We start from the raw sequence: 25,892 nt of genomic DNA, 5'->3' as shown, positions 1-25,892 counted from the left end.
TTAAAATCTCTGCAAGCATGCAAAGCCCCTACTATCATCCAGCAGCACTTCTATGGGCAAAGGACACCAGATTCAGGAGCTGGGTATGCCTTTAATACAGCGTCATCCTCAGACTCAGTGCTATACTTGGATACGGCTTAACTCCGCATTGCTGGACTGTTCCATGACTCAGTTTCCCCCAGAAGATGCTGCCTGTCTGGGCGTGCTTTGCTCTGCTCTGCACAAGTCCCTTTTTGAACCCTGTTCCTAAAGTTGAGATGAAGCAGCTAAAGAAGCCTAACAAAACTCCTTTCCTCAATGAGAGTCACTGATGGAGAACACCATGTAAAAGCAGGGCTTTGTTCCTTCTCATGCACCAGGGATTCATCTGCTGATCACTGACAACAAAAAAAGACAGTGTTTATTTCAATTCATTTTTTTAATAGCTCTTTTTGCCTCTTTTGACTATGATATTAATCTCTTAGATTTTAATTTGTCAGAAAGAGACATGTTAGCATGCAGAAGATACTAGTTTTGGCAGTTCAGGTGTTGCAATTTTCTTTCTGCTTCCCATTTTACGTGTGCCTTTTTCTGATTTTTTTTTCCCTCCCCATTTTGCCGCCGCTCCTCTCTGGAGAAAGATGTCTAGCAAGTCTGAAGGCACAGATTTTATTCCCTGCTGAGTGACCACATTACATGGTGGAGATGCACAGAGGGGATGCAGCAAGGCTGTCCCACGGGGGACACTGGGCTTTTCATCCTCTGGGGTTATGCGAAGGTAGGCAGCATCCCAGTGTCAGATGGGGAGGGGTTGGAGGTTACTGTCTGTACGAGTGATGAGTGATGGGGTCTTGTACCCTACCAGACGTGGACATGGGCCCTGTGTGGCGATGCAGCTCCTGTGCCTGGGCCACATGCAGGTCTGGTTTGGGGATCAGAGGCCTAGGGTGCCATGCTTGGAGGGAGGAATGGTCTGCTGGCATGGTCACGAGCCCTGCCACACACACAGTGAATGGGCTCTGGCCCCTATGAGTGTAAGCATAGCTGGGTGTCTGCTCTGGGACGCTCTCCTGTGACAGCCAGAAGATATGAGATTCGATGTCTTGTTAAGTGAAATATTTTGTAGGGTGGAAAATGTTGGAAATAAATGTATGCTATTTATCTACCATTTTTTTTTTTCTTTTCTTTCCTAAATGGAACTGAAAAGGTTAATGTCCTAGGAGTAGGCGAGTAGTTAATGGTTTATCCATCACAAGGTTATGGATATATAATATCATTTTATAGCAGGGCAGACAGTCCACACCACAACATGCCTTCATGCCACTGGGACAGAATATTGATTGCAATTGCCTGCTGCGTGGTGACTCTGACCCTCTGGTCCCTTTGTGCTTGGCAGCTTATCATCAAGTTTCACACAGGTAAGAAATACAATTCTGCACCATTTGAGCTCTGTCTGAGCTCTTTGTGTTCTTCTGCCTTTCCTAAAGTGCTTAAACATGATTACTGATAGACTCATCTGTGCCCCAGACTTTTTAGGTGGAAATGACTTTCTTCTTACATTGATGTTTAAAGAAGTACTTAAAACTTTGCCTTTTCTTGTAAAACAGAATAACGTAGCAAACAATCTTGAATATTTCATTTGTAACGTACGTACACTGTGAATGAATTCTGTAACGTAGTTTTGAAGAAATGTCTTGAAAGCTTCTCACTCTTTGGGTAGAAATCTGATTTACTTTTTAAAAGACAAAAATAAAACTCTAGCTAGGCTTGTAAATTATGTTTTAAAGAGTAACTACTTAGCTGTACAGGGAAAGGAACAACATAAAATCACAAAGGTGCTGTATAGCACCTGTCCATGATTTTACTGCAATTTGCATTATAGAAAGTTTTGTGGAGGGAATGTAGGAAACATTGGTTTGCATATTCTATATCTGAAAATCAGGTGAGTGCAACCTCTTAAGATGTTTTCTTGTACAAATTTTGAGCAGAAAATTTGTTTCCTCTCAGCAGAATACTCAGTATATGGACATGATACAAAATCGTGCATGGGCCTATATGTACGTAAAGTTCATTGCAAGAATCAGACATTCCTCACTGCTCACCCAGCAAGACAGATGTTATTGGAGACTAGGAGGCCCAGAGAAAAGTTTATGTTAGGACACACTGGGCTATATTTGCTTCAAGAGATCTATCAGATGTTTACAGGGAGGGAACATACCTGAACACACCAAATGGCACATAAGTAAATATTAATTGCTTAACTTAAATGAGTAATTATTTACCTTTGTGAATATAAGAATATGCTTAGGGCTTTGTTTGACTTGATGATCCTAAACCCAGATGATTTGAAGTTAACTCTTGGCAGCTTGGGAATTCTTGTGCCTCCAATTTACACAGCTACAGGGAAACTAGCTGCTAGGAATAGGACTGAAACTGCAGCGACTGCAGGGATGGGAAATACCTTCATGCCCTTCTGATGTAGTGCTTGTTGTGCATAGTTGTAGTGTTTCTGATTTTTCCAAACCTTAACTGCAAGTATTACCATTAGCAGTCCCCAGGATGTTTGGTTTAGAAAAGAAAAAATAAAATAAACAAAAAAACACAGTTCTTGATGACATAATATTATGCAAGAATCTTATTCTCAATTTAAGAATATGTACAGTCAAAATCAATGTGATTCTTGAAATGATTAATTTCTGCAAAACTTAAAAGACAAGGACAAATAAAAACAAGATGTTTTCTGAAACTTAAAAACAGAAGAGCCCTATGATGTTAAGCCAATGCCACAATTATTTGAGGCTGATGAGTTTTACTGTGCGTGGGGGTAGGCATGACTGCATTATTAAGCTTGGGAATTCATATTTGTGAAAGATACAGATTCCTCCCCACTCCACAAAAAAAAAAACAAAAAAAAAAAAACACAGTAACAAGCAGTAACGTTAGCAGATCCCAGGAGTGTCATGCTGTTGTTACATTGGTGAGGTGGATGCTGCGTGCTGGCAATTGCTCAAGAAAGATGTGCCTGTACCTCCAGGGGCCAGTGCTGGACTTTTTACCTCACAGCTTTGTGTTTTTACGTTTTACCACTTGCAGAAGAAAATATTCAGGAGTTAGATCCCAACAGATTTGGGATTAGTGGTTGTAGAAGCGCCAGCATTGATGCTTCCAGCCCATGGCTGCCCTGGTCATACTTCCTCCTCTCCCTGCTCCTCTGCAGGCAGCCAGGATCTCGTGCATTTGCAGGGCAGCACTGCTGCAACTTCATTTTTGGGGATCCTATGTGACATAACTGCTTCGGCCATGGAGGCCTGGAGCTGTGCTGCAGGTCCCTGAGTATCTTGTGGGTTCCCAGGTCCAAAGGGCTCCCAAGGCAAAGCAGGAAGCTGAGCCCTGGTGTCATTCCTCTGCCACATTGCCCCATGTGCTACATGCATGTGCCTGCCACGCGAGCCAGCACTGCTGGGGCAGCAATGGTTCAAGCACTCACCCAGCTTCGCCACATCAAGCCCTTGTCTGCAGCTGCTGAAGTGTCCCCCCTCCTCCATCACCACCCACCCCCTGCTCTCAATTGCTGTATGAGTTTTCCTTTCCTTTTTGTAACATTTCCAGCAGAGAAACAATTTAATAAGCTGATGGCTAGCAAAGATATTACCTAGCTGCACATAGATGTTATTCCACTAGCATCACAGACATTTGGCTGAAACGTAGCTGAGACAGACTGAAACACAAATGCTACATAGCAACTACATGAGCAAGAGTCAAGCAACACTTGCCAAGAACAGAATTACCCCAGCCACGTGGCGCATCCCCTATAGTCTGGAATAACCTTTCAGTTATATGAATCCCATTAAAGAGCAAGAAGTTAAGCAATCTTTTTACTTGAATGAGAACATTAGGAATATACAATAGCACATGTTCTCCTGACAGCACTGTTTACTTTTACATTTTCTGGCTTTACTGTATTTGCCAGCATCTCGAAACACGGATTCTAAAATGTCAGATCAAACAGGAGGCCTCAACTTCAGTTTTCTGTATCATTTCAAGGCATAAACTGCACCCAGTGCCGTTGCGTGGAAAGGGATTCCAAATTCCACCCTCCATGTTGGGTTGGGTGAGATAAACTGAGAGGAAGCCTCGGCCCATGGGGATCCCCTAGGTCTTGGAGCCATATCCCAAAGCTTGAGGTCCACCAGCACCTTCTCTACTGCAGTTTCTGCTGCAGAAAACCCCTGAGCCATTTAAGATTTGCCAGCCTCTTTTTAAAGAAACCTTAAAATTTCCAGGTCTTGACAAACACTATCAACGCCTTGGTATAGTCAGAAATTCCTAAGAAATGTAATTTCCCTGCTCTTGCTTATATTGTGCTTTTTTGTTTCCTGAAGCTGCAGCAGCCTGTGCAATGACTACTTCAGACAAAGCCTGCTATTCCTGCCAAGAGACAATAAAAATTGGCACCTGTCCTGGAATGTGAATAGAGGCTATGGCTGAGACCAGGACATGGATTTTTATCTGTATTACCCCATAAACTCTGGCTTAAATCAGAATATTTCTGTGTGATTCTTGGAGGTCTGATTATCCACCTGCCCATTGCCAGTTTGGGTCTTGGAAATCTATGGCCCTGTTTTGCTCTCTTGTTCCCTGTGAAACCCTCCAGGAGCCATTTGGGCTTTTCGCAGGTTCAACAGCTTGAGTTTCTTGCGTTCTGGAGGCCCACACCATCATTGCTCCTGCTCTTCTGGCAGCTACACAGAGCAGTTTCTGCCTACTTCTCTGTGTGGATGCAGATTAATTTTTGAAAGCTTTGATCCCACATTCACGGCATTGTTTTGGGGGGTTAGGAGGAACTAGTGATTGAGTCCATGGACGAGACTGTGGGGCACAGAATAAAATATTTTTTAGTTGAAGCTCCAAATAAATCAGCATCATATTTGTATATTTCCTTCATCAAATTATTTATAAGCATATATATTTTGCATACATATTTATGAATATGTAAATCTTGATTATTTATTCACACAGAAATTACAGAAACCGTGGTACCTCCTTGCTTCTGCCACAACGGGGGAATCTGCCAGGATGGAGCCTGTGTGTGCCCTGACGAGTGGATAGGACTCCTTTGTGACATAGGTTAGTACAAGCAAGGCAGCATGAGCAGTTGGTGTTATTTCTGTGAACCCCTCTGTTCTGGGAGGCTCCCGATCCACCTTCCCTCTCCTGGGACCTGCTCAGCAGGGTCGGGTGTGCAAGAAGTGACGTGGCTCTTCTTCCTAGAAGAGGCCATAACTTTCACCCACTTCTGTCACTCTTTTGAATGAGTAACATATCTGGGGAAGACATTATGGTTTTCAACTGTCTGTGGCCTGTTTCTAGCCAATTTGGACTTTGTTTGAATTCCTCTGTTTGAACATCACAATGACTTGAAAATCTGATTCAGACATCAGTGGCTAGCATTGCTCTCTCTGGATTTTCCAGTGCCAATGGAACTCAGTACCCAGCAGGATAATGCCTATACTCATTTCCTGCTGCCAGTGGCAACATCACCACAAAAGTATTCACATGCATGGATCTAGACAGGATTCCTGTAGGAGTGCCAGAAGAGCTGACTGATGTAAATGTGGGACTGCTCTCTGTCACCTGTGTCAAAACATCATGATCAGGGGAGGCCGCAGAGAACTAAAACACCAACATCATGCCCACCATTAAGAAAGGCAAGAAGGAGGACTGGGGAAACCATAAGCCTGCCAGGTTTTCCTCAGATCCTACAAGTACTGTGGACCACATTCTCTTGGAGCCTATTTCCATGCATGTGAAATACAAGAAAATAATCAGGAGCAGTCTGGATTTACAAATGGCAGATCAAGTTTGAGCAACCCGACTGCCTTCTGTATGAAGTAACTGGCCAATGTAGTCAACAGGAGTGAAAGATATAATACACCCTGATTTTAGTCAGGCTTTTGACACTGTCTCCCTCAGCATCCTCATCTGATAGGTAAAGATGTACAGCTAGGGTGACTGGACCATTAGCTGGGCTGAAAATTAACTCAACTGCCAAACTCAAAGTGTAGTATCAATGGCTTGATTAGATTAGAGTACTGTAAAAGTAGGGCAACCCACTGGTTGATACTAGGGCCAGTATTGTTCAATGTCTTTGTTGACAACCTGAATGATAACAGAATGCACTCTCAGCAAATCTGTGGACAATACTAAACTCGTGGTGGAGTGGAGGTATTGTTGACACTTTAACAGTAGAGTGTCAATGCAGAAGAGCCTTGGAAACCTGAGAATCAGAGCAGTGGAAACCTCACAGCGGCCTGCAAGGACAAACGCCAATCTCTGTACTGGGGACACTGGTACAGACTAGAAACTTGCTGTTTGAGGAGCAGCCCCGCTGAAAAGGATCTGAGAGTGACAGTGGCTGCCAAGTTCAATATGAGCCAACAGTCTGCATTCATTGTAAGCAAAGCAGAGCAGCCGTGCTAGGCAGAGAGAAACAGATTGATGGACAGCATTACCCTCCCCATCTTGGGCACTGGTGAGGCTCCACTGGGAACTCCGTGCTCAGTTTTGCCCCCTGCACTCCAGGCTGAAAAGACTTGGAGAAACTGGAGAGGGTCCAGCAGGAAGCTGTGAGGAAGTGAGGACCTAGGACAAGTGTACTTCAAGGAGCATTTGAAGGAGCTTGGTTTTTCAGTGTGGTGAAGAGGCTGAGGGCAGAACAAATAGCAGCCTCTGGCTAACTGAATGAAGTGGTGTCGTGAAGATCATTGAATCCAAATTCTTCTCAGTAGCACCAGATGGCAAAGCAAGGGTCAGCAGTCTTAAGATGCAGTGTGATAAGTTGAGATTAAACATGAAGAAAAGTATTTTGGTTAGAAAGGTAGTGTCACTGTGGTATGTTGTCCAGTGGGGATATGGAGACTCTATTTGGTCTGGATGATCTCCAGAGGTTTCTGCCACCTGCATTTTTGACATACCTTGCTTTGTTGATCACCTCATGGCAAGTGAGTTTCAGTTTTGGGACTATAAGGCAGACCTAATCATTGGCAGAGCCATAAGTACTTATTTGTTCATAACCATTTATATGAAGGAAAAATATCATGTCATAGGAAACTCAGACCCTATAGAAAAAGAGACACACGGAAAGTTATGTGACTTGGCAAGGAAGCCTGTGCCAGGACACAGGGAATGCTCCAGGTCCCCTGTGTCCTCTCAGGATCGTAAGTATGCTTCTTTGTCTCATTTCTGCTAATGGGACACAGTCAGCTGAAATGTGGTCCAAATTAACAAAAGTTAGCAAAAACAAGATGTTGAAAATCCTAAGACCAAGCAAATTTTTTTTTTCTGCCTGTGTCCTGCAGTATTTTTTCAAGCATTTGCAGCACTGCAAGGTAAATATGTGCTGTTATAGCAGTATGCCATGGTGTGAGAATGCAGCAGGGTGCCACTCTGGGTCAGGCCACAGGCCCACGGATCTCACCATCCCGGCTTTAGGAGCAGCCAGTATCAGAGGCTTGGAGACGGTGTGGGGATTGGGGTGGTTTGAGGGGGCCTTCCCAAACTGCCCCTTCACATTCCAGGAGGCAGCGGGGCAGCAACTTCCTAGGCCAGCAGCTGCATCTGGGACATCATGGTTCAGTCACCAGATGACTGTCCCCCATTAACTGTACGAATCTCATCAGCAGAAAACTTGTATTTTTGTCTCCACTGCTGTATTCTGTAGCATTGAAGCAAATCTAATTAAGTGAAACATTTAATCTTTTTAAATTTCCTAAGAACAACACAGTGAGAATAGTACAGACAGCAAAAATTATGGGCTTTTATGGCTTTGGTGACTTCATAAAGATCACTTCTGGCAGCTTGGTTTTAGACAAGATTTACCTAACTGCTTTAACAGACGTTTATTTCCTTTAAGACAAAAGAGTCAATGAGTTTCTATTTTCTTAATACTATTTTATTTTTGAAAATTTCTCCATGTATTAAAAATATTTGATCCTAGTGTTTTTTCTTTTTTTTTTTTTCTCTTCTGTACAGCTAATTTCTGTGAGGCCAGTACTTACACATACAACAATTCTGAAGACGATATAAAAAATCTTACTTTTGAAAGGATTATAGTGGGTAAATATGGCAGCTCCAAAGAAAAATGTGAACCTCACACTGTGAATGGTATGTTTCTTTCCTTTTACTTTCACTTCACAAAGGCAAATATAAGGTTTGTGAAAGATGTTAGATCGTTAGAGCAGAAGATGAGAGCTCTCTGTTTAAAGCCAGAACAGCAAGTTCAAGCAGCAGGAGCACAGATCTGTCCACACAGCTTCCTACCTCAAATGCATATGATTTAATGTACACATCCCGAGTAGGGTACGTGCCTGTCTGGAACTCATCTGAGAGTTGGTTAATATCACTAATGCACTGGTGTTTGATAGAAAAATTATCTGTTTATCTCCTACTACTTAACATCAGGATTCTGGACACTTTCCATGAACTGTGGCTGAATTTTGGTATCAATGAAATTAGAAAAACAAAAGGCAATATTGGGGTTTCTCGCAGAAGAGACCTGAAAAGCACGGAGTATTCCAGCAGCATATACCAGCTCTCAGAGACCTTTTAGAGTAACTATTGCATGGCAGTTCCACCTGCCCTTCTTATTTCTTTCATGATAAATGAAGTACATTTTACAAGACATGATAAAAAGTCTTTCTGATGGTTTAGTGCTGATGTCTGCACCTCCAGTCTGAGAGACGTTTCTGCAGCTCTAGCATGTTTAAACCTATCTAATTTTGGCATGCATAATCTCAGCCGTTGTGACAAAATTATATCTATAAGTATAAAACACACGTTCAAAAAAGACCAGTAATAAACCAGTTAAATAATTGATGGTCACTTCTAATCTTGAGAGACAAATGTTTTTTGTATGCAAACAGAAAATAACGCTGGCTAGGGTGTCACACCCACTGTGCTGTTTTACTTCCCAATGAGGTCATGTGCATATGACTGAGGGCTTGTGTACTAAATGCATATCTTTCTGCTTTTACAATATTACCAGGTAACTCTTCAATTGCGATTCGGTTGTGCTCCAGAAACGGAATAACTCCTACTTTAGGGCAACCCAGTGTGCAGAATTGTAATGAAAATCTGGACTCCCTAGCATCACAGGTAATCTTGACATGCTGTTTACAGAATGGCTGGGATTCTGCAGCATCACAAGAAAAAAATGCAAAAAGTATTGGAGGCAGGAAATATGTATTTGTGTTTCGTTTCTTAAAATTTTGCAAAAAGATAAATGAACCACCAAAGCCTTTTTTCAGAGGAATTCTTGGCATGTGCCTGCTTTGCAAATGGATTTTGTATACTGCTGATTATTTTATTTTGCTTGATTTTGCCTGAACACCATATCCCACCTAATATTACCTAGCTGGCCTGGAAGTTCCTCACTCAGGTTCCCATTTCTCAGCAAACACCTGAGAGTGGAGGCAATACTGACACAGGATACTGAACTGCTGAGAAAATTGGTGGGATTTGAGGAAGAGGGAACACAGTGGTGCTAACACTGACATGTTAGAAAAGATTAAGAGCAAAGCCTAAACACTTTTGTCTCTCAAAAATTCAAAGTCAAAATTTCTTGTATGAATGACAAACTCTTCCTGATTAAAAAACAAACAAACAAACGAACAACAACAATAACAAAAAACACATATACCCCTAGCCTTGCCTTAAGGCTTAGGTCTGCCATACTCATAAACATGGAGCACTGAACATGATTACACATTACAGACAGCCACAGCTCTTCTTTCTGCTTTTACTCTTCTATTCTTTATCGCTAGTCTCAAATAAAAAAAAAAAAAATACAGTCCCTCTGAGTCAATCCTTCATATTGTTGCTTGAATTCTTAATCCTTGAGATCAAGATTATATTTTCACAGTATATAACTTTTATTAAATTGTTCAAATGTCAAATCTTCTCTGTAATAATATGTAATACTACCAGCAGTTATTTATAATGCTAGTAAGAGGCAGGTCTGCATTTGATTGCAACATAAGGTTAGCCTGCTGCTATTAGTAATTTGGGGTTTTCTTACGATTTTTGGTGTTGTACTGCCACCTAGTGAACTTCAGGCAGCTGAAGGTGCATGCTAGGAGTCCGAAGACGTATAGTGATATATAGGCCAGGTTTAAAACGATTTTTATTACTGTAAACACAAATATTTACTTTGAACACGAGATGATCATACAAGTAAGAAGTAAGAATAGTGAACATAGACGTTCACAGTGTACATGATGCAGCTGCTTTCAAATAAAATAATAAATCTCCAGTAATTAATTATAAACACAAAATTCCTTCCTTCCTCCCTATGCAACACATTCCCTTTATTTCCTACCACTCTGAGCTTTAAAAACACTTATAGGTTTCATGATTTAATTAAACTTGATTTGGATGGCTTAATGGATTAGAAAAAGGGTGACTCAATGTACTATTTAGCTAGTGTTCATAACAAATGAAGAAAATTCTTCTGATGATAAACAGGTTTTCCATGCCTTGTAGTCATATTGTCAGCTAGCTATACCTTCATATAACATACAGATAACACCTTATTTTTTTCTGTGTGTGTTTGTATGCCTAAAATGTTATAGACATTTATGCCCTATACATTAAGTGCTAACTGATTCAAATCGGACCCACCCAGAGCTCCTAACAATTCTTGTTAGTACTTCCAGCACTGATTCTTCTCTTTCTCTTTTTCTATTTATTCTGATTTGACCATCTACAATGTACTGAAGTGAGGATAATATTCTCAGTGCAGTTTATGACTGCTGTTCTGAGAAGCACTATTATTCTAGCTGACATTTCTAAAGTTCCTGTAATGTTTTTTTCAAAAAAAAAAAAAGTGTGTATATATATATATATATATATATATATATATATATATTTATATCAGTTTCTGGTTATTTGAGGAATATTTAAAGGTTTACAGAATTTTGTAATCTCAGAAGCTCCAGGAGGTCTTACTGCTGCTGTTGACACCCACCTGCTATGAAGGAGTGGAGAAAGATATGATCAGATTCTTCTTTGGTTACCTGTATGATTTTGTGTAAGAATATTATCAAACTGGTGATTTTTTTTTCCTTTTCTTGTATTCGTTCTTTTGAATGGCATTTTCCTAATAGGTGGAAACTGCAGACTCCAGTGCTGTTTTAGAAATTGCAAAGACCACTCAAATCCTTACCGCTGTGCCTGACCAATTGACCAGACAGAACATCTCTGCTGCTGTGAATATCTCGGTGCAGATTCTGAAAAAGCCAAACATTTCAGATGACTCTCAAGTGAGCTTTATTAAGACTGAAATAAGATATTTATGGTTTAATATTTGGGATATGGATTCTGTCCCCTCTTCACCAGCAGATTTAGCAATATGCTGAGTTATTTTGGTGGCCCTGAGTGAATACTTGTGGAATCACTGCTGCTTCAGTTCCCAGAATGGAAATTTGTTTCTTATCAGCTCTTTAAACTTGGTCTGATCTGGAATTCTAATACTAGCATCATTTGATGTTTAAGTTTGTCATTTAATCTTTACTGTCTAAATTAATGGAAGTGTAGTATTTATGAACCCTTGGCTCAAAGCTTATATTCTCTCAAATGATATCCTGTATTTTGTTTACTCCACTGTATATACTTTCAAGTAATGTCTATTGTATTCTTACTTTGCCAGTGCACTATGTAGAACAAGGGACAAATTTCATTTGTCTTTGAACATTGCCTTTTTGTCTGATTGTCTCAGGCATCTGAAACAGTAGTGGCTACAGTGAGTCAGCTCTTGGATGCCAAGGAAACAGAATTCAACAATGATCTTGTCCATGTTACATCAAGGTAACCTCAGCTTTTGCCCTACTTATTAAATCTAATCAACAGCATTTTCCTTTGTGTTTTAGAATGAAAGTTGTTTATGAACACATCAACATTTTAGTGTTCAACTCTAAAGTGCAATTTGATTCAGTAAATTGATACTTACATAAACAATTTTGGCTGAATTTTTATGCTTTGTATAAAGGATGAGGGCAGGGAATTATGCTTCTGGTGTTAAATTCTGATTTGATCAATTGGCTTAAACAGAAGGGGCAAATTGTTTAAGTAGCACAGTACTGTTTGTAAACAGGGAGGGATTTACAGGTGGAGGGACTTACCTGCAGGCTGGGATGCTGGCACCTTAAAAACACTTCCAGGTTTTTTATTGCACTTCACAGAAGTCTGAGAAGTATTATTACAATTCCCAGCATGTAGAAAGGGGAAGCTATCAACATGAGGGAGCTGCTTCCTGCATTTGTTACAAGAAATCTCTGACTTACCTAACAAGCTGATGCAATTTGACAGCATGCTAGATTTCACATTGCCCCACTCCCAGCTTCATGTATGACTAAATCCTGCTTCTCCTGATGTTAGAAAGTAAAATTTCTGTTGACTTCAGAAGTAGCAGAATTTCTCCTTTTGCTAGAGATAACGTGTAGCTTCTTCATTCATGTGCCAGAGAACCAAATCAGAGAGGAAGCTCAGAAACTGAACCTATAGCTGTGTGTAACAACTAGTGGTAAGTTTTTTCCCACTCATTATTTCAATGCAGCCTCACAAAAGCAATTGAAGAATTTTCTTTGATGAGCAACATCACTCAGACCAACATTGCAGTCCAGTCTGTCCCACTGATGTTGAACTCCTCTGCGATTCTGTTTTTGGCACAGAGAGGTAAGCCCGGGTGTGTTGTTGGATTTACCAACAAAAGCAGGCGTGTGCCATAAATTCTAATGCACCCGCTGTTAATTTTTGCAGATGAAACACTGGGAAATTTTCAGACAACAAAACTAGAAATACAGGAAGATGCCACTGGGCTTAGTGATGAACTCGATACTGAAGTTCAGATCCTGCTCAATATTACAAGTAACGGTAAGTTCTTTCTCTTACTGAAAACTGAGCCAGGGGAAATTCTGAATGAATATTCCCTAAAAATCTGCTTTAGGAAAAAAAAAAACCCACACCTGAACCAATATAAAAAATTATGTTTTTATAAATATTATAACAACATGTTTTTTGATATGCATGTTGGTACCATATTGTGGAACAAAAATGCACATATCAAACGAGCTGGATGATCTTACTTATAGATTAATACATGTGCACATGTAATGGTCAGAAAGCTTTGCATGTTTTGGCACTTTTCACTTTTTTTGTTTTTTAAAAATTCAGAATGTAATGAATCTTTGACCATACCTCTCTATATATCAAGATCAAAGGCTAGTACATATATACCTTCCCCCAAATCCAAAGACATCTGCCATTTCAACTAAAATTACTACTGCTGTCAGGTGTCAGCCAGGACAGATGTATTCTTATATCTATGTGTTGTGATCATTTTTAATGGCACATGGGATTTTTCCAGCTGTCCCTTATGTACATTCCAAAAGCGTATAGTTCCTTTGCTTCTTTTGCTGCAGAAGCTGGTGGCTGGGTAGTTCACCCTGTGCGGTAGTGGTGAGGGTTAATGCCAATTTAACCTAGCAGCTGGACTCCCAGGTAGGTTATAATCCTGGCCTTACCAGGCACACAATACCTGGCTGCTGATTTTATGTCATATGTTTTCTACATGTCCAATTTTTCCCTGTGTATGATTTGCAAGAAGACTGATTATTCACAGCTGCAAATACAGCCCCAGGGAGCTGAACTTTCATCATGTGCTTTTCTATGACATACTAAAACTGCAGACGTTTCAGTCTTGGTCCCTGAAATCAGCAGACTCGTCCGAAGTCTCTTTGTATAGTGACAGTAACATTAGACATCATAGCACAAGAGCATAATGAAGATGAAGTTTGCAAAGCATTTAAACATCATATTGCTGAACATTGTTCATACACCAGTCCACAGGGAAATGAACAATCCAGTCCTCTCATAAGGGTTAGAAAAGCACTAAAACTGTCGCAGACGATGGGCCTGTGGAAAAACAGTGTCATCATGCAATCTCTTTATCATAATGCCTGTGTATCATAACACTTCTTTCAAGTGGGCAGGATTGAATGCACAGTTTATTTAAAAAAAAAAAAAAAGATTTCTTCAGTATTAAATGCACACATGACATTTTGTAGGTATAAAATTACATTAGTCTCTCATGAAGAAAACAGAAAGTATAAAATCAAGAATAAAATAAATTGTATAAACTAGGATTTTTTTTTCCCCTCACTTTAGCAACAAATAAGACTAGTGATTTAAATCACTTAGAAATCTTTCTAATTTGGTGTAAGAGTGTAACAAAAGAAATAGAGTCTAAGAGTTGGGTCTGAAGGGAAAAGTCCAGCCAATTTCTTTTATCCTCCAACTTCCTATTAACTGTAAATGTCTCTGTTGTTACTATTTCTTATTTAGTGTTATTAAAAGCCTGGCCATTTGGCGTATGTGTATGTATCTGGATTTAGGATATTATTTCCCTCATTGCCAACATTTTTCTTCAGAAAAGAAGGAGAAAATTAGGAGAAAGGAAATAATTAATTTATTATTAAAATTTCACACTCCACCCCAGCAAAATTTGAAGATGAATCTTTTGAAATTCATGGGGAAAAAGAAATTATTCTCTACATTTTAAAGGGATTCTAAATAAATATCTAAACAAAAATGTGCTGTAAATACTGGATGTGTGAAGCAGTATAGAATAGGCTTTTTCCAAGGCACCAGTTTCTCTGATATCTGTACCTACTTTTCTGTTTGCCTAGCGAAGGTTCATCAAATAATAGAAGAGCTGGCTTTGTCCTTTATCAAAACGACAAACTCTTCCAGTCACAGACTTATACAAGTCACAATAATTTTTCTAAACAAGTTGTCTCTGGCAACATTGATGGCGGAACAGCCAATGGTGTTGAAATAGCCTTCAATCCCAAGGTAAGTTTCTGTAAGAAATCATAGAATTATAGAATCATAGAAAAATAAGTTTGGAAAGGACCTACAAGATCATCTAGTCCAACTGTCCTCCTATCACCAGTACTACTCACTAAGCTACTAAATTGTGTCTTGTAGCACCTTGTTCAGGCACTTCTTGAACACCATGAGGGATGGTGACTCCACCACCTCCCTGGGCAGGCCGTTCTAGCACCTGACCACTCTTTGAGAGAAATAGTTTTTCCTGATATCTAATTTAAATTTCCCCAGGCGCAACTTGTGGCCATTTCCTCGAGTCCTGTCATTAGTTATTTGAGAGAAGAGGCCGAACACCTCCACATCACAACCTCCCTTCAGGAAGTTGTAGAGAGCAGTAAGGTCTCCCCTGAGCCTCCTCTTCTCCAGACTAAACAATCCCAGCTCCCTCAGCTGCTCCTCACAGGACTTGTGCTCCAAACCCCTCACCAGTTTTGTTGCCCTTCTCTGGACATGCTCCAGGGCCTCTATGTCCTTCTTGTAGTGAGGGGCTCAAAACTGAACACAGTACTCGAGGTGCGGCCTCACCAGAGCAGAGTACGGGGGACAATCACCTCCCTGCTCCTGCTGGTTGTACTGTTTCTAATACAGGCCAGGATGCCATTGGCCTTTTTGTCACCTGGGCACACTGCCGGCTCGTGTTCAGCCGAGCATCGATCAACACTCCCAGGTCCTTTTCCTCTTCACAGTCTTCTAGTCACTCTGCCCCAAGCCTATAGCGTTGCATGGGGTTATTGTGGCCAAAGCGCAGGACCCGGCACTTGGCCTTATTAAACCTCATCCCATTTGCCTCAGACCAGCAGCCAAGCCTATCCAGATCCTTCTGAAGGGCCACCCTACCCTCAGGCAGATCGACACTACCTCCCAGCTTGGAATCGTCTGCAAACTTACTGAGGGTACACTCAATCCCCTCAGGCAGGTCATCAGAAAATATATTAAACAAGATAGGCCCCAGTACGGACCCCTGGGGGCCACCACTTGTAAAGGGACGCCAGCTAGACTTAACTCCATTAACCACCGCCCACTGGGCACAGCCCTCCAGCCAGTTGTTTACCCAGAGAAGAAATGCCACGTTCAGTTTGACCAGAGGCTGTCCTTGTCCTAATACCTCTTCAATACTCAGGGAAAGAAATATAAGTAGAGGGTGGTGTGTTATTGTTTTGTTTTGTTGTTTGTTTGTTTGTTTTTAGCACACCACTTTCATTTCTGGCAATAAGCAGTTGAGAGTGTTTGTGGGTTTTTGATTCCGCCCCCTCCCCCCCCCGGAAATGATTCCAGATATTACTGCATTTTTGCAGGAAATGCCCTATGTGAGAGCCGATTTGCTCAATTAGCAATGTTTACATAATATTTATTCATTTTTTAGCAGGTTTACTCCAAAAACAAAACCAAAAACACTTGGATTCTTCTTACAATATTTAACTCATGTGGCAAAGATTTTTAGGCTTGAGCACATGAGTATGATAGATCAGTAATCACCACCATAGATCTATACAATTAAGTGCTTTGGGAAACAAGCACTTAAAAAATACAATAATAATGGAAAACTATTTTTTTCTTACTCCTACCCTTATTCCTCATTTGTAATGAACTACCAAGACTGCGAACAAGATTGCTTTTAATATTTATTTGCACTTCAATGTTCTCATTTCATATTCTAACTGCAGTAACCTGCAGAAGTATATTGTCTGAAAAATACTGCATGCAGTTTGACATATTTCTGTGTGAGCAAAGCCATAGTGCAGGAGGGGAGGGGATGGTACACAGAATTTATCGTTTGCTTCCTTTTATTGTGTGGATTCATCATTAATCAGCTGGCAGTAATTTAATGTTACTAAAATCTGAAATCTGTTGTTTGGCCTATGCAGAATTCCTTTGGCATTTATTTAGTGTCTCATGGATGTGTATTTAAACTGTAATTACCTGAATAATTCATAGAAATGGGTAATTTCTTTGTCACTCTTGACTGAGAAAGAACATACAAAGTAAGTTCAAAAAGCCGAATTAAGCTGTTACTGATTGCCTTCATAAGTTTACTGGAAATCCCTTAGTAGCTGTTGGCTCCCCTCTCAGAGGATACTTGTCAGTACGCTTTTTGCTGGTGCATATCTCTTTGTGTTTCTTTATCCCATTTTTCTCCTTGTTATCCCAATCCATAGTACAACACATCCAAACTTCAGCTGCATGATTATGCGTGCGTCTTTTGGGACTATGCTGTGAATGACTGGAACACCGTAGGCTGTACAAAAGAAAGAGGCCAGTTCTTGAGATGCAAGTGCAACCACACTACTCATTTTGCTGTCCTGATGGTAGGTCATTGTTCTTCCGTGAATGGGCAGAGTCTGGTGCGGTGCTTTTTGTTATGGGTGGTGTTTTTTTTGTTTGTTTTGTTTTGTTTTGTTTTGTTTTGTTTTGTTTTCAAATGTTCTCTGACTTACAAGACCAGAATGCCAATAAAAGGGCTTGGGCGCAGTGCCCTGGCTAGAAGGGCACTGAGCTAGAAGGCACAGCAGTTGAAGATGTCCCCACTTATTTGTTTCTGAACCATGGCAGAACTGGCTAACTGGGGCATATGATGCTCCCCAGCGCTGCTGGAAGGCCAAAGGTATGGGCAAATCCTGGCTTCCTCTGGCACAAAGCCTGAGGGCTAAGCCCACCTGACTTTGCACTGGCGCTGGCTTTCCTCTTGCTGTGGCAGCTCTGCACCTGAATTGCTGCAGCTGGTTGTTAAATGAATGTATGGCTGAACCCTAAAGTGCCCTGACACAAACAACAGAGTAGCTTGGGATCTGTGTTAGCTGCGGCACTAACTTGTGTTGGGCAACTAACTCAAAGCACTCAGCATTAGCTACTTCCTTTGCTTACATGTTTACAAAAAAACAATTTATCTGTAAATATTAAGCCTGCTGCCATTTAGTTTTATATATTGCCCTCTTATACTTACAAGACTATTTAGGAATGACTGTCTCTGCCATTCATTATTCTGGCAGATTCTCTAAACAAAACACTCCATGGGTAACATCATGTACTGATGGTCATTAACTTCTGGAGTGCTGAGATTTCAGTTTCTTTTTACTCTGTTTTTGCAGAATAGCATTTCTATATTTGTAGTATTTACTTGTTTCTGTATTTCCCTTTGTGTTATGCATGATCTTATTGCATAAAATGACTGTATTCTAAGAGAAGATTCCCATCCATTTGTGCAAAGTTAACGGTATTTTCTGTTTCTCTGACTACATTTATATTTTGTGTGCTGCTTTGTTGACACTATTTAAATAAAGACTGGTTTTGATTTGGAATTCCTTACAACATCTTACCTTAGAACTTATCACCAGAAGTCAAAATTCAGAATGCACGTCAGTATGAAAAGTCAAAGCTACTCTTTTCAGTCTATGTTGGTTTGTATTTCTCTAGGAATAATTTAATCTGCTACTTTGCTGAGTATTTGATTGGCATTGTTAAGTCTCCTTTTGCAGTTCTGCACAAGCTCCTCTTGTTTTGTTGTCTGGAATAATTTTGTGTGATCTGAAAATTTTGTCAGTGGCTAGCAACAGTCATAGCTTTACTAAAACTTTTTCATTTCTATGTGCAAATAGAAATACAAATTTTAGGAAGGAAATCATCTCATCTTATAATTGATTTGATTTTTTTCTAGGCCTTTCGGATCAATTATAAATATGCAAAGCCTTTGGAGTATATCTCATACGTTGGTGTTGGATTGTCCATTGCTGGTCTGGTCATTACCATTTTATTTCAAATATTCACTAGGTAAGAGAGAAGATGTGAAACTGTGTTTTGTACTAAGTTCCAATATTTTGCTTTGTATATAGTTTGAGGGGAAACAGAGACAGCAGCCAGTCTGGAGCATATTTCAATATTATTGATCAGCAGATAGTATTAAAAACAATCTAATTGTGTGTTGTGTAGCTTGGGAAATGTGTTTTACTGATTAGTGAAGTTATGTGATGTATATGTGTATGAAGTTACGATGTCACATTTTTCAAGTTGAATATAACTGTGGTGAATGTTTTGTTATCTGACTTTCCAACAGGAATGTTCAGTCTAGGTATCCTATGGGTGACAATACAGGGCAGCTCACCAGCTATGATAATAAAGCAAGCACTATGTGCTACCGAGGACCAAGTCAAGGATTCATCCTTTTACCATGGGCTCTCATGATTATGTCTAAAAATCTGATCTCTGGGTTATGTCCCAGGAACACATTTGCCCAGTCTCCATGTACTAATGGTGCTCTGCTGTTCTACGTCCCCCTGACCTCGCTGATGTCTGTGTGACTACCTTGGTTAGGCATTTGACAATACAGGCCCAGACCTGTATTGTTGCTACATTGACCCATGCTACACATTGAGGTGTTCAGTTCACTGTGCTCACTTAATACTTACTAAATGTGTAATAGTCTTCCATCACCAGTACGACCTACTTTATACCTTCTTGTGTGCCGTGTGCCCTGGTATTACAATGTTTAATGAATTGTCTTTCTTCTAGCCAGTTACCAATATGCCCGTTACATTGGTGTCTTCATTCAAGGCTAATCATTTCAGTCCACTCTCTTTTCTCTCAGGCTATTAGTGTTCATGTAAAAGCATATGTATCACTCCTCAGGTTCTCTTCTTGCTATCCTATTTTAATTTTATCCTATTTTAATTTTATCCTATTTTAATTTTTCTTTGATTTCTGTTGCTTATTTGAGAGGTTCTATATTATAGACTTCTTTTTATAAAACGTCTGTAGTAAATGGCTGATTTCAAAGCATCATGAATATATAGTAACACAGGTTATGTGTTACTGTTTTATTGCGAATGACTTCATTGAAATACAATCGCAGCACACTTCCTAGATGGACGTGCCTGGGATTAATGATGTCGTGATTCTGCCTTGAACAAAGAGCAAAGTTATGCCAACAGAGCTGTAGCTATTGTAGATTAAGAACTATCTCATCTCTCTTGCACTAATGTAGATTTGGAGTAATTCCATCAAGGTCAATGTTTTTAGGATTTTTGGAGCTTCCAGACTTTAGCTTTTAAATGCATTTACAAGACAACATTTGGAAGTGGAGTTTTATTTTTCTCTTGTACCTTGAAGAGTGCTTAGAAATACTTGTCTTATGCTCTTAACACCCAAGAAAATGGTTCTAAAAGAGCAGAGTGACAAAAATTAAATGCATCCCAAATTCTTTTGGAAAGAGTCCAGTCCTAGAAGGTGCTGGGTCTTCTCCGTTCTAGTTGAAATCAGATGAAATTGAAGAATTTGGTAAGGTGTCTGAGAGTAACTACAGTGTAAAGTTCTGCAAACAAGTTATTGCTTTTTCTATAAATATATATTAAAGACTGCACACTCTAGCTTGCTTTTGACATCAACAGAAACAAAGAAGTATTTTATATTTTTTCTTATTTTGCTTTACCTTTTTCTCCTAAATGTATTCCTACCAATAGGAAAACTCGGAAGTCATCTGTAACGTGGATGTTAGTGAGTCTCTGTTCCTCAATGCTAACTTTTAACATCATCTTCATCTCTGGAATTGAAAATCGAAATGCCAGGAATCACAGCACCAATACCAGTGGATACGAACAGCAGTACAGTACTTACTATACCACCAATAACACCTTGCCCAAATCTGATACGGTAGATCCTCCTGAAGACTCCTGGTGTATGGCTGTTGCTGTCCTACTGCACTATTTTTTGTTGGCAACGTTTATGTGGACAGCACTCAATTGTGCACAGTTGTACTTACTGCTGCTTAGAGCCATGAAGCCCCTTCCTGGAAACTTCATTGTAACCATGTCAGTAATTGGATGGGGTAAGATTTAAAGTCATATATGTGGCAACTCTTACCACAGTACCAGCACATAGTGCATTCAGGGAGAGATATGAAGATAGCAGATCAGTAGCGAGCAACTAAGAATCAATGTCTCTCTGGCTTAGGCAACATGGTTTAATGAATAACCTCCTGTTGCAGTTTACACTACAGGTATAAGATGAGCTTGTTTTCACTGCCCTGATATGGCAATGAAACTGAGAGCTTGTTCACCAGAACAGCAACATGTACCTAGTGCATGCAGGAGAAATTTTCACAGTAATCAAGGCATTCAACAGTCTTTTTCTGTCAACTACAAGATTTTTATTTTTTTTTTTTCAGATAGAGTGTTTTCATGTATGGAGTCAAATTCTTCATTTAGATATCTCTGAGGTGCCTCATGACCTCAGCTAGAGCCTTGTGTGCGTCCAAAAGCAAGGACTGACTTACATGATTTGTTATATATTATTTAGTAATAAGCAAAGAGTGCATTCTTAAAACACTATAGCAATTAGCAACAACACTGCAGCTTGAAAGGAGACTATTTGGAGGACTGAAGAATGCAGCCAGATGCCCACTAGGTATAATAAAAATCTCAGCCTCCTTCAAGAAACTGTTCTGATACTGTATACAGGAATACCTGCCTTTTCCACATTGTGTATTCAGCTAGTGTGGTGTGTGTTTTTGATGGCATCTAGAAAGCAGCTTTAGATTCAGATTGTTTTATAGTTATGTTTTGCATTTGAGTGGAGGCAGAGGCAATTCTTTTAAAACTTTTAGCATTTGGACTGCATGTGCAGGCCAGAAAGTGTTCAGTGAACGCTGCTTGGCTATATGCCATTGCTCTCCACATATATTAGCATGATAGCACAACATTAGATTCTTCACCATCCTGTGACTGCATGTCTAAAAGAGCATGATTCTGACTCACTGCTTGTCAGATTTTGAGAGCACAGCAGTCTGGAAGATTTGCAGTAGAGCTGAAGGAGAGAGAGAGCAGCATGTATATTTCCCAGACAAAAACCAGTGTGGGAGGCTCCTTCCCATGAAATGTGCTACTTAAACTCTTCTAACAGGTAGTTAGGACACAGGGAAAACAGGAAATGAAGCAAAGGGGTCAAGGACATAACTCTACACAAGAGCAAGAAGCTATTTATGTGGAATGGAGTTAGGGTGCACCTATACAACTGAACAATAAATTGCAAATGTCTCTCCTATCAATTAGGAATCCCTGCTGTAGTAGTTGCAGTAACACTTGGAGCTACTTATAGAGAAGGAAAAGCTTTAAACTACCGACAGGAAGAATTGTAAGTTTGTGTATTATTACAATAGTTGCTATTGCATGCCTTGTGTGATGGCTTATTATTAATACTATTCTAGATTTATATGGTATATTATTTTGTATATTTAAGTACCTGTACTAAAAAGAAAACAGAAGTCTTCACTCAAGGTCAACTTTCACTATAAGGAATTGCAATTTTTCCTCACTAAGGACTTAGGGTACGGTACCCATATCTGCCCTGAATGCTACTGCAAGATCTCCTGTGGCTTTAAATGGGAATTGTAGATGCTCTTAGACTAACTAAAATTCAGGACCTTCACTTAAGTTCATAATTGCATTTCAGTACCTAAGCTTAGTCCTCACATTTATTTGAAATGTTTCTGGCCAACATAACTATATCCCTAATTACCCTATGTGTTTGGTATCTGCACTTAAATTTGTGTGCCAGCACACCAAAGCAGGCTATGGGCTTACAGTGTACCCTGGTGACTGTGGATGATGCAGAACTTTTGCAAACACAAATGCCCTTCCACGTGGCGGTGATCCTGTGATACTCATGTAGGGAGTGTTGACTTCTAGCTTGAGATTATTTGTCAGTAAAAAAAAATAAATAAGTATTTTACAGCGTAATCCCATCTTCCTGAAGTTGCCACTGTTTTTGTTTCAACTTCTGTCCATAAGGTCTTCCTTTTAACTCTTCAGCTTTATTATAATATGCACCCTAGAAATCAAATTGTATATGGTGGCCAGATACGTATTTGGTTAGCTATAGGGTTAGCTATATTCCACCTTATAATATTTCCCTGTGCAGTTTGTTTGATATATCACTTTGAACTCCCCAGAGAAAAGAAAGGCATGATTGAAAGGCCTCAGTTGTCCAGGACTTTCCGAGAGAGGTTAGTGCTGGAAAGCCCTAACTGAGGTCTTTCGGGATGAAAAAGAGGTGTATTGTTTTGTTTTGTTTTGGTATTCTGACTAACGTGTCTAACAAACCTTTTGAAATGGCCTCTCTTTTTATGAAAAGTTGCTGGCTTGCAGCCCTGGATCAAGATCAGAATTTCAGCATAAAAAAGCCCATGTTGTGGTCATTCCTTTTGCCAGTAGCACTGATACTCCTGTTTAACATTATCATCTTCATCAAGATCGTTGTCTCTGTGATATGGAAGGAGAACAAGGATTTGACAAGGTGAGATGGCACAGAACTCCTCAGATCTTTCAGAAGATGTATTCCTTGATCTCTTGTTAGGAGTTCAGGCTTTCTTGTTACAAATTTGGATTTCTGAGAAAATCTTTTGTTTTAAAGAAATGTGCATTTAAAGTAGTCAGAGAATTAATTCCATGGTTGTAATGGGTCAGGATATGTTCCTCTGCATAGCAATGAACACATTACAGGCTTCCCCCCATGCCACCACCACTATTTTTTTTGGTTTCAGTGTTACTCAAGTTCAATGAAGGTTATGTGCGATTTAGTCAGCATTGAAACAGATTTCCCTGCCCAGTTTTAAATCAGCATTCTGTGTATTGTCACAGGCTAAGCATCGCAGACTTTGCAGTGTACATTGTATTATATAAAAGAGAATTGCTTTGATTTTTATTATCCCAAGGAACTGACCTGTTCAACAAAACTTTGCACTTTATTCCTTTTATGTACAATTTTCATGGTTGGAGCAAACCAAAATACCTTCTCTCTGATTCCTTCTCAGGCTTGAAAGAAATTGGATATCCAAACTTCAATGGCAGCTTATTCTTCTACTGAAAATTGAGACTATTTGGATCAAAATTGTAAACATACTAAAAGGTTTATAGTAACTAACATATTAATTTTTAATGTATCCTGTTGCCTTGGTAAACCTCATGTTTTTGTTAAAGAAAGATATATCCATGCAAAGATTATTCAGATAAGCCTTTCTTTTTTTCTTTCTTTCTTTCTGTCTCTCTCTCTTTTTCTCTCTCTTTTCTTTTTTCTTTTCTTTTTTTTTCTTTTATTATTTCTAGGAATAAGAAGGATTCATTCATGGGAAAGATCACCAGCACTATCTCTGTTGTTGTAGTGCTTGGAATCACCTGGACGACAGGCTACTTCATGCTAATAAATCAGGAGGAAACTAGTCTTGTTTTCAACTATGTGTTTTGCATTTTGAATGCTACACAGGTAAAGTATCTAGCAATTCTGAGACTAATAAGTGAGATAATGAAAAAAAGATGTCCGATTCATTTGTCAAATGAATGGTGGTATAGTTTTTGGTGGTATAGGTTTTTGGAAAGCAGTTGTGGAGATTCAGAATTTTTGCTCAGAAAAACATTCTCTCTCTGGTCTGTCACTCATAAAATATTTCCCATCATACAAAACAGTGCAGGACTTTATTTCAAGGTCAGTACTGAAAAGACCATCCTGACTGGCTTCTCTTGCACTGAACTGTATATGATATTAAGAGTGAACATCAGGAAAACCTTCTTTATCTGCTGGGGGAGAATCTTTATGGCTTGAGAACTTTCACAGTGATTCTGGATGGAAGCCTACAGGAAAGGACCTGCCTTGCTTTCCCCCATAAGTAATGTGGCCCTGGTGGATTCTTGGCTTTATATTTATATAAGGCATATGAATTATGAAGTACATGGAGTAGTGGATACTTCCTTGTCACATCACTGAATATTTTCTGCGAAATGGCTAATTGGACATGTGACGATTCCCTCATCCGCAAATCTTAAGCTGTTTACTGTCACCTCGATTTAATGAAAACTGAGGCCCTGTACACTGGTGGGGATCAGATCTGGAAAATCTCCCTGCAAAAAGTCCTGAAGGGATTATCACTCTACTAATGGATTTAGTGATTTAAAACTGAAATCATGAACAGAGCTAGACCACGGTTCTCTCTGTTCAAAACCATCAGCCTGTTTTCCTTGCCCCTTGGGATTCTCCTGAAATGCCTTAAGTGAGAATTTAGAATTGATATAGAAATTCTGAAGTCCTGTTTTCCCTCCTTGTGTGTCTGCTGAAAGTGCTGATAGGGCATACCAGCCACGTTCAGTGCATAAGGCATACCCAGGGAGGTCCTAGTTCATTCCGTCCAGCAGAAAGTAATAACACCTTTCTGAGCTAATGCATTACAATGTGCAAATGAGGCAACTATTGCTGCAATTTCAAAGTTATGTAGAATAATTTTCCCAATGAAAGTAGTTCTTGTACTCCAAGGCATTAATGTCATTGTTAGTGGTTACAGAAAACTACTGTGTAGTTACTTTTTCAGGTCAAATAATATTGACTAATCTCTTCTGGTTTTATTAGTAAAACATTAACACCATGCTTTTGTTTACTCTACAGGGAATTCAGATTTGTATTCTGTACACTTTCAGATCACCAACCTTCAAGAAAAAAGTTTCTAAAATGAGTCCTGCTTGGAAGATGCCAGAGATATCATTCTACTTGCATTCACAAATTTACCATGTTTCAAAATTACAGCCTGTAAAATATTTCCGGGAAACTTTCAGATCATTCGAGACAGAAAATATTTCCTTTTCCACCTTCTCTGATTGCTATTAGAAACCTGTAAATACATGAAATATAAACCCATATGTTTTCAGAGTTTGCTTTATGTAGATCTCACTGGTATGTTGAACGACGGACAGACTATTCCAACTGCAGGTGGCTTGGCATAGATCTTCAGACCAGAACAGCAGGAGTCAAAAGCAGGACCACGTGTGTGTGATTGTTGAGAGTCAATGCAGCACTAGATCCTCTTGATGCCACTTATACAGTACAGAAGTTGCTCTGTTTATGCCTTACTCATTTCTCAGGCCCGTTGAACAAGTTTGCTTAGCTTATGCCATGTAGCTCTCCTCTCCTTTTTGTAAGAACAATTTTAATTTAATTGGAAA

General features: G+C 39.7%; 1 protein-coding gene across 1 annotated transcript; it reads left to right on the top strand.

The window, feature by feature from the left end:
- The first annotated feature begins 1,255 nt into the window (after positions 1-1,255).
- ADGRG7 (adhesion G protein-coupled receptor G7) lies at positions 1,256-25,587 on the top strand. Its single transcript, XM_048057866.2, has 16 exons — positions 1,256-1,397; positions 4,999-5,106; positions 8,011-8,142; positions 9,023-9,132; positions 11,142-11,297; positions 11,753-11,841; positions 12,590-12,708; positions 12,793-12,906; positions 14,726-14,886; positions 17,079-17,228; positions 18,575-18,687; positions 20,373-20,737; positions 21,960-22,041; positions 23,041-23,202; positions 24,012-24,168; positions 25,339-25,587. Exons 1-16 carry the CDS (start codon positions 1,289-1,291, stop codon positions 25,555-25,557), a joined length of 2,346 nt encoding a protein of 781 aa, XP_047913823.2. The 5' UTR covers positions 1,256-1,288; the 3' UTR covers positions 25,558-25,587.
- Positions 25,588-25,892: the final 305 nt, after the last annotated feature.

The sequence above is a fragment of the Anser cygnoides genome, chromosome 1 (assembly GCF_040182565.1).
Source record: "Anser cygnoides isolate HZ-2024a breed goose chromosome 1, Taihu_goose_T2T_genome, whole genome shotgun sequence".
NCBI classification, from domain to species: domain Eukaryota; kingdom Metazoa; phylum Chordata; class Aves; order Anseriformes; family Anatidae; genus Anser; species Anser cygnoides.
Note: the sequence above shows the minus strand (reverse complement) of the source record. Positions and strands in the feature narration are given on the sequence as shown.

Coding starts and splice junctions, on each gene's coding strand:
- ADGRG7 (XM_048057866.2), top strand. CDS start 1,289: ATGCCTTCATGCCACTGGGACAGAATATTGATTGCAATTGCCTGCTGC. Junction 12,907..14,725: donor GCTCAATATTACAAGTAACG/GTAAGTTCTTTC, acceptor TGCCTAGCGAAG/GTTCATCAAATAATAGAAGA. Junction 24,169..25,338: donor GCATTTTGAATGCTACACAG/GTAAAGTATCTA, acceptor TTTACTCTACAG/GGAATTCAGATTTGTATTCT.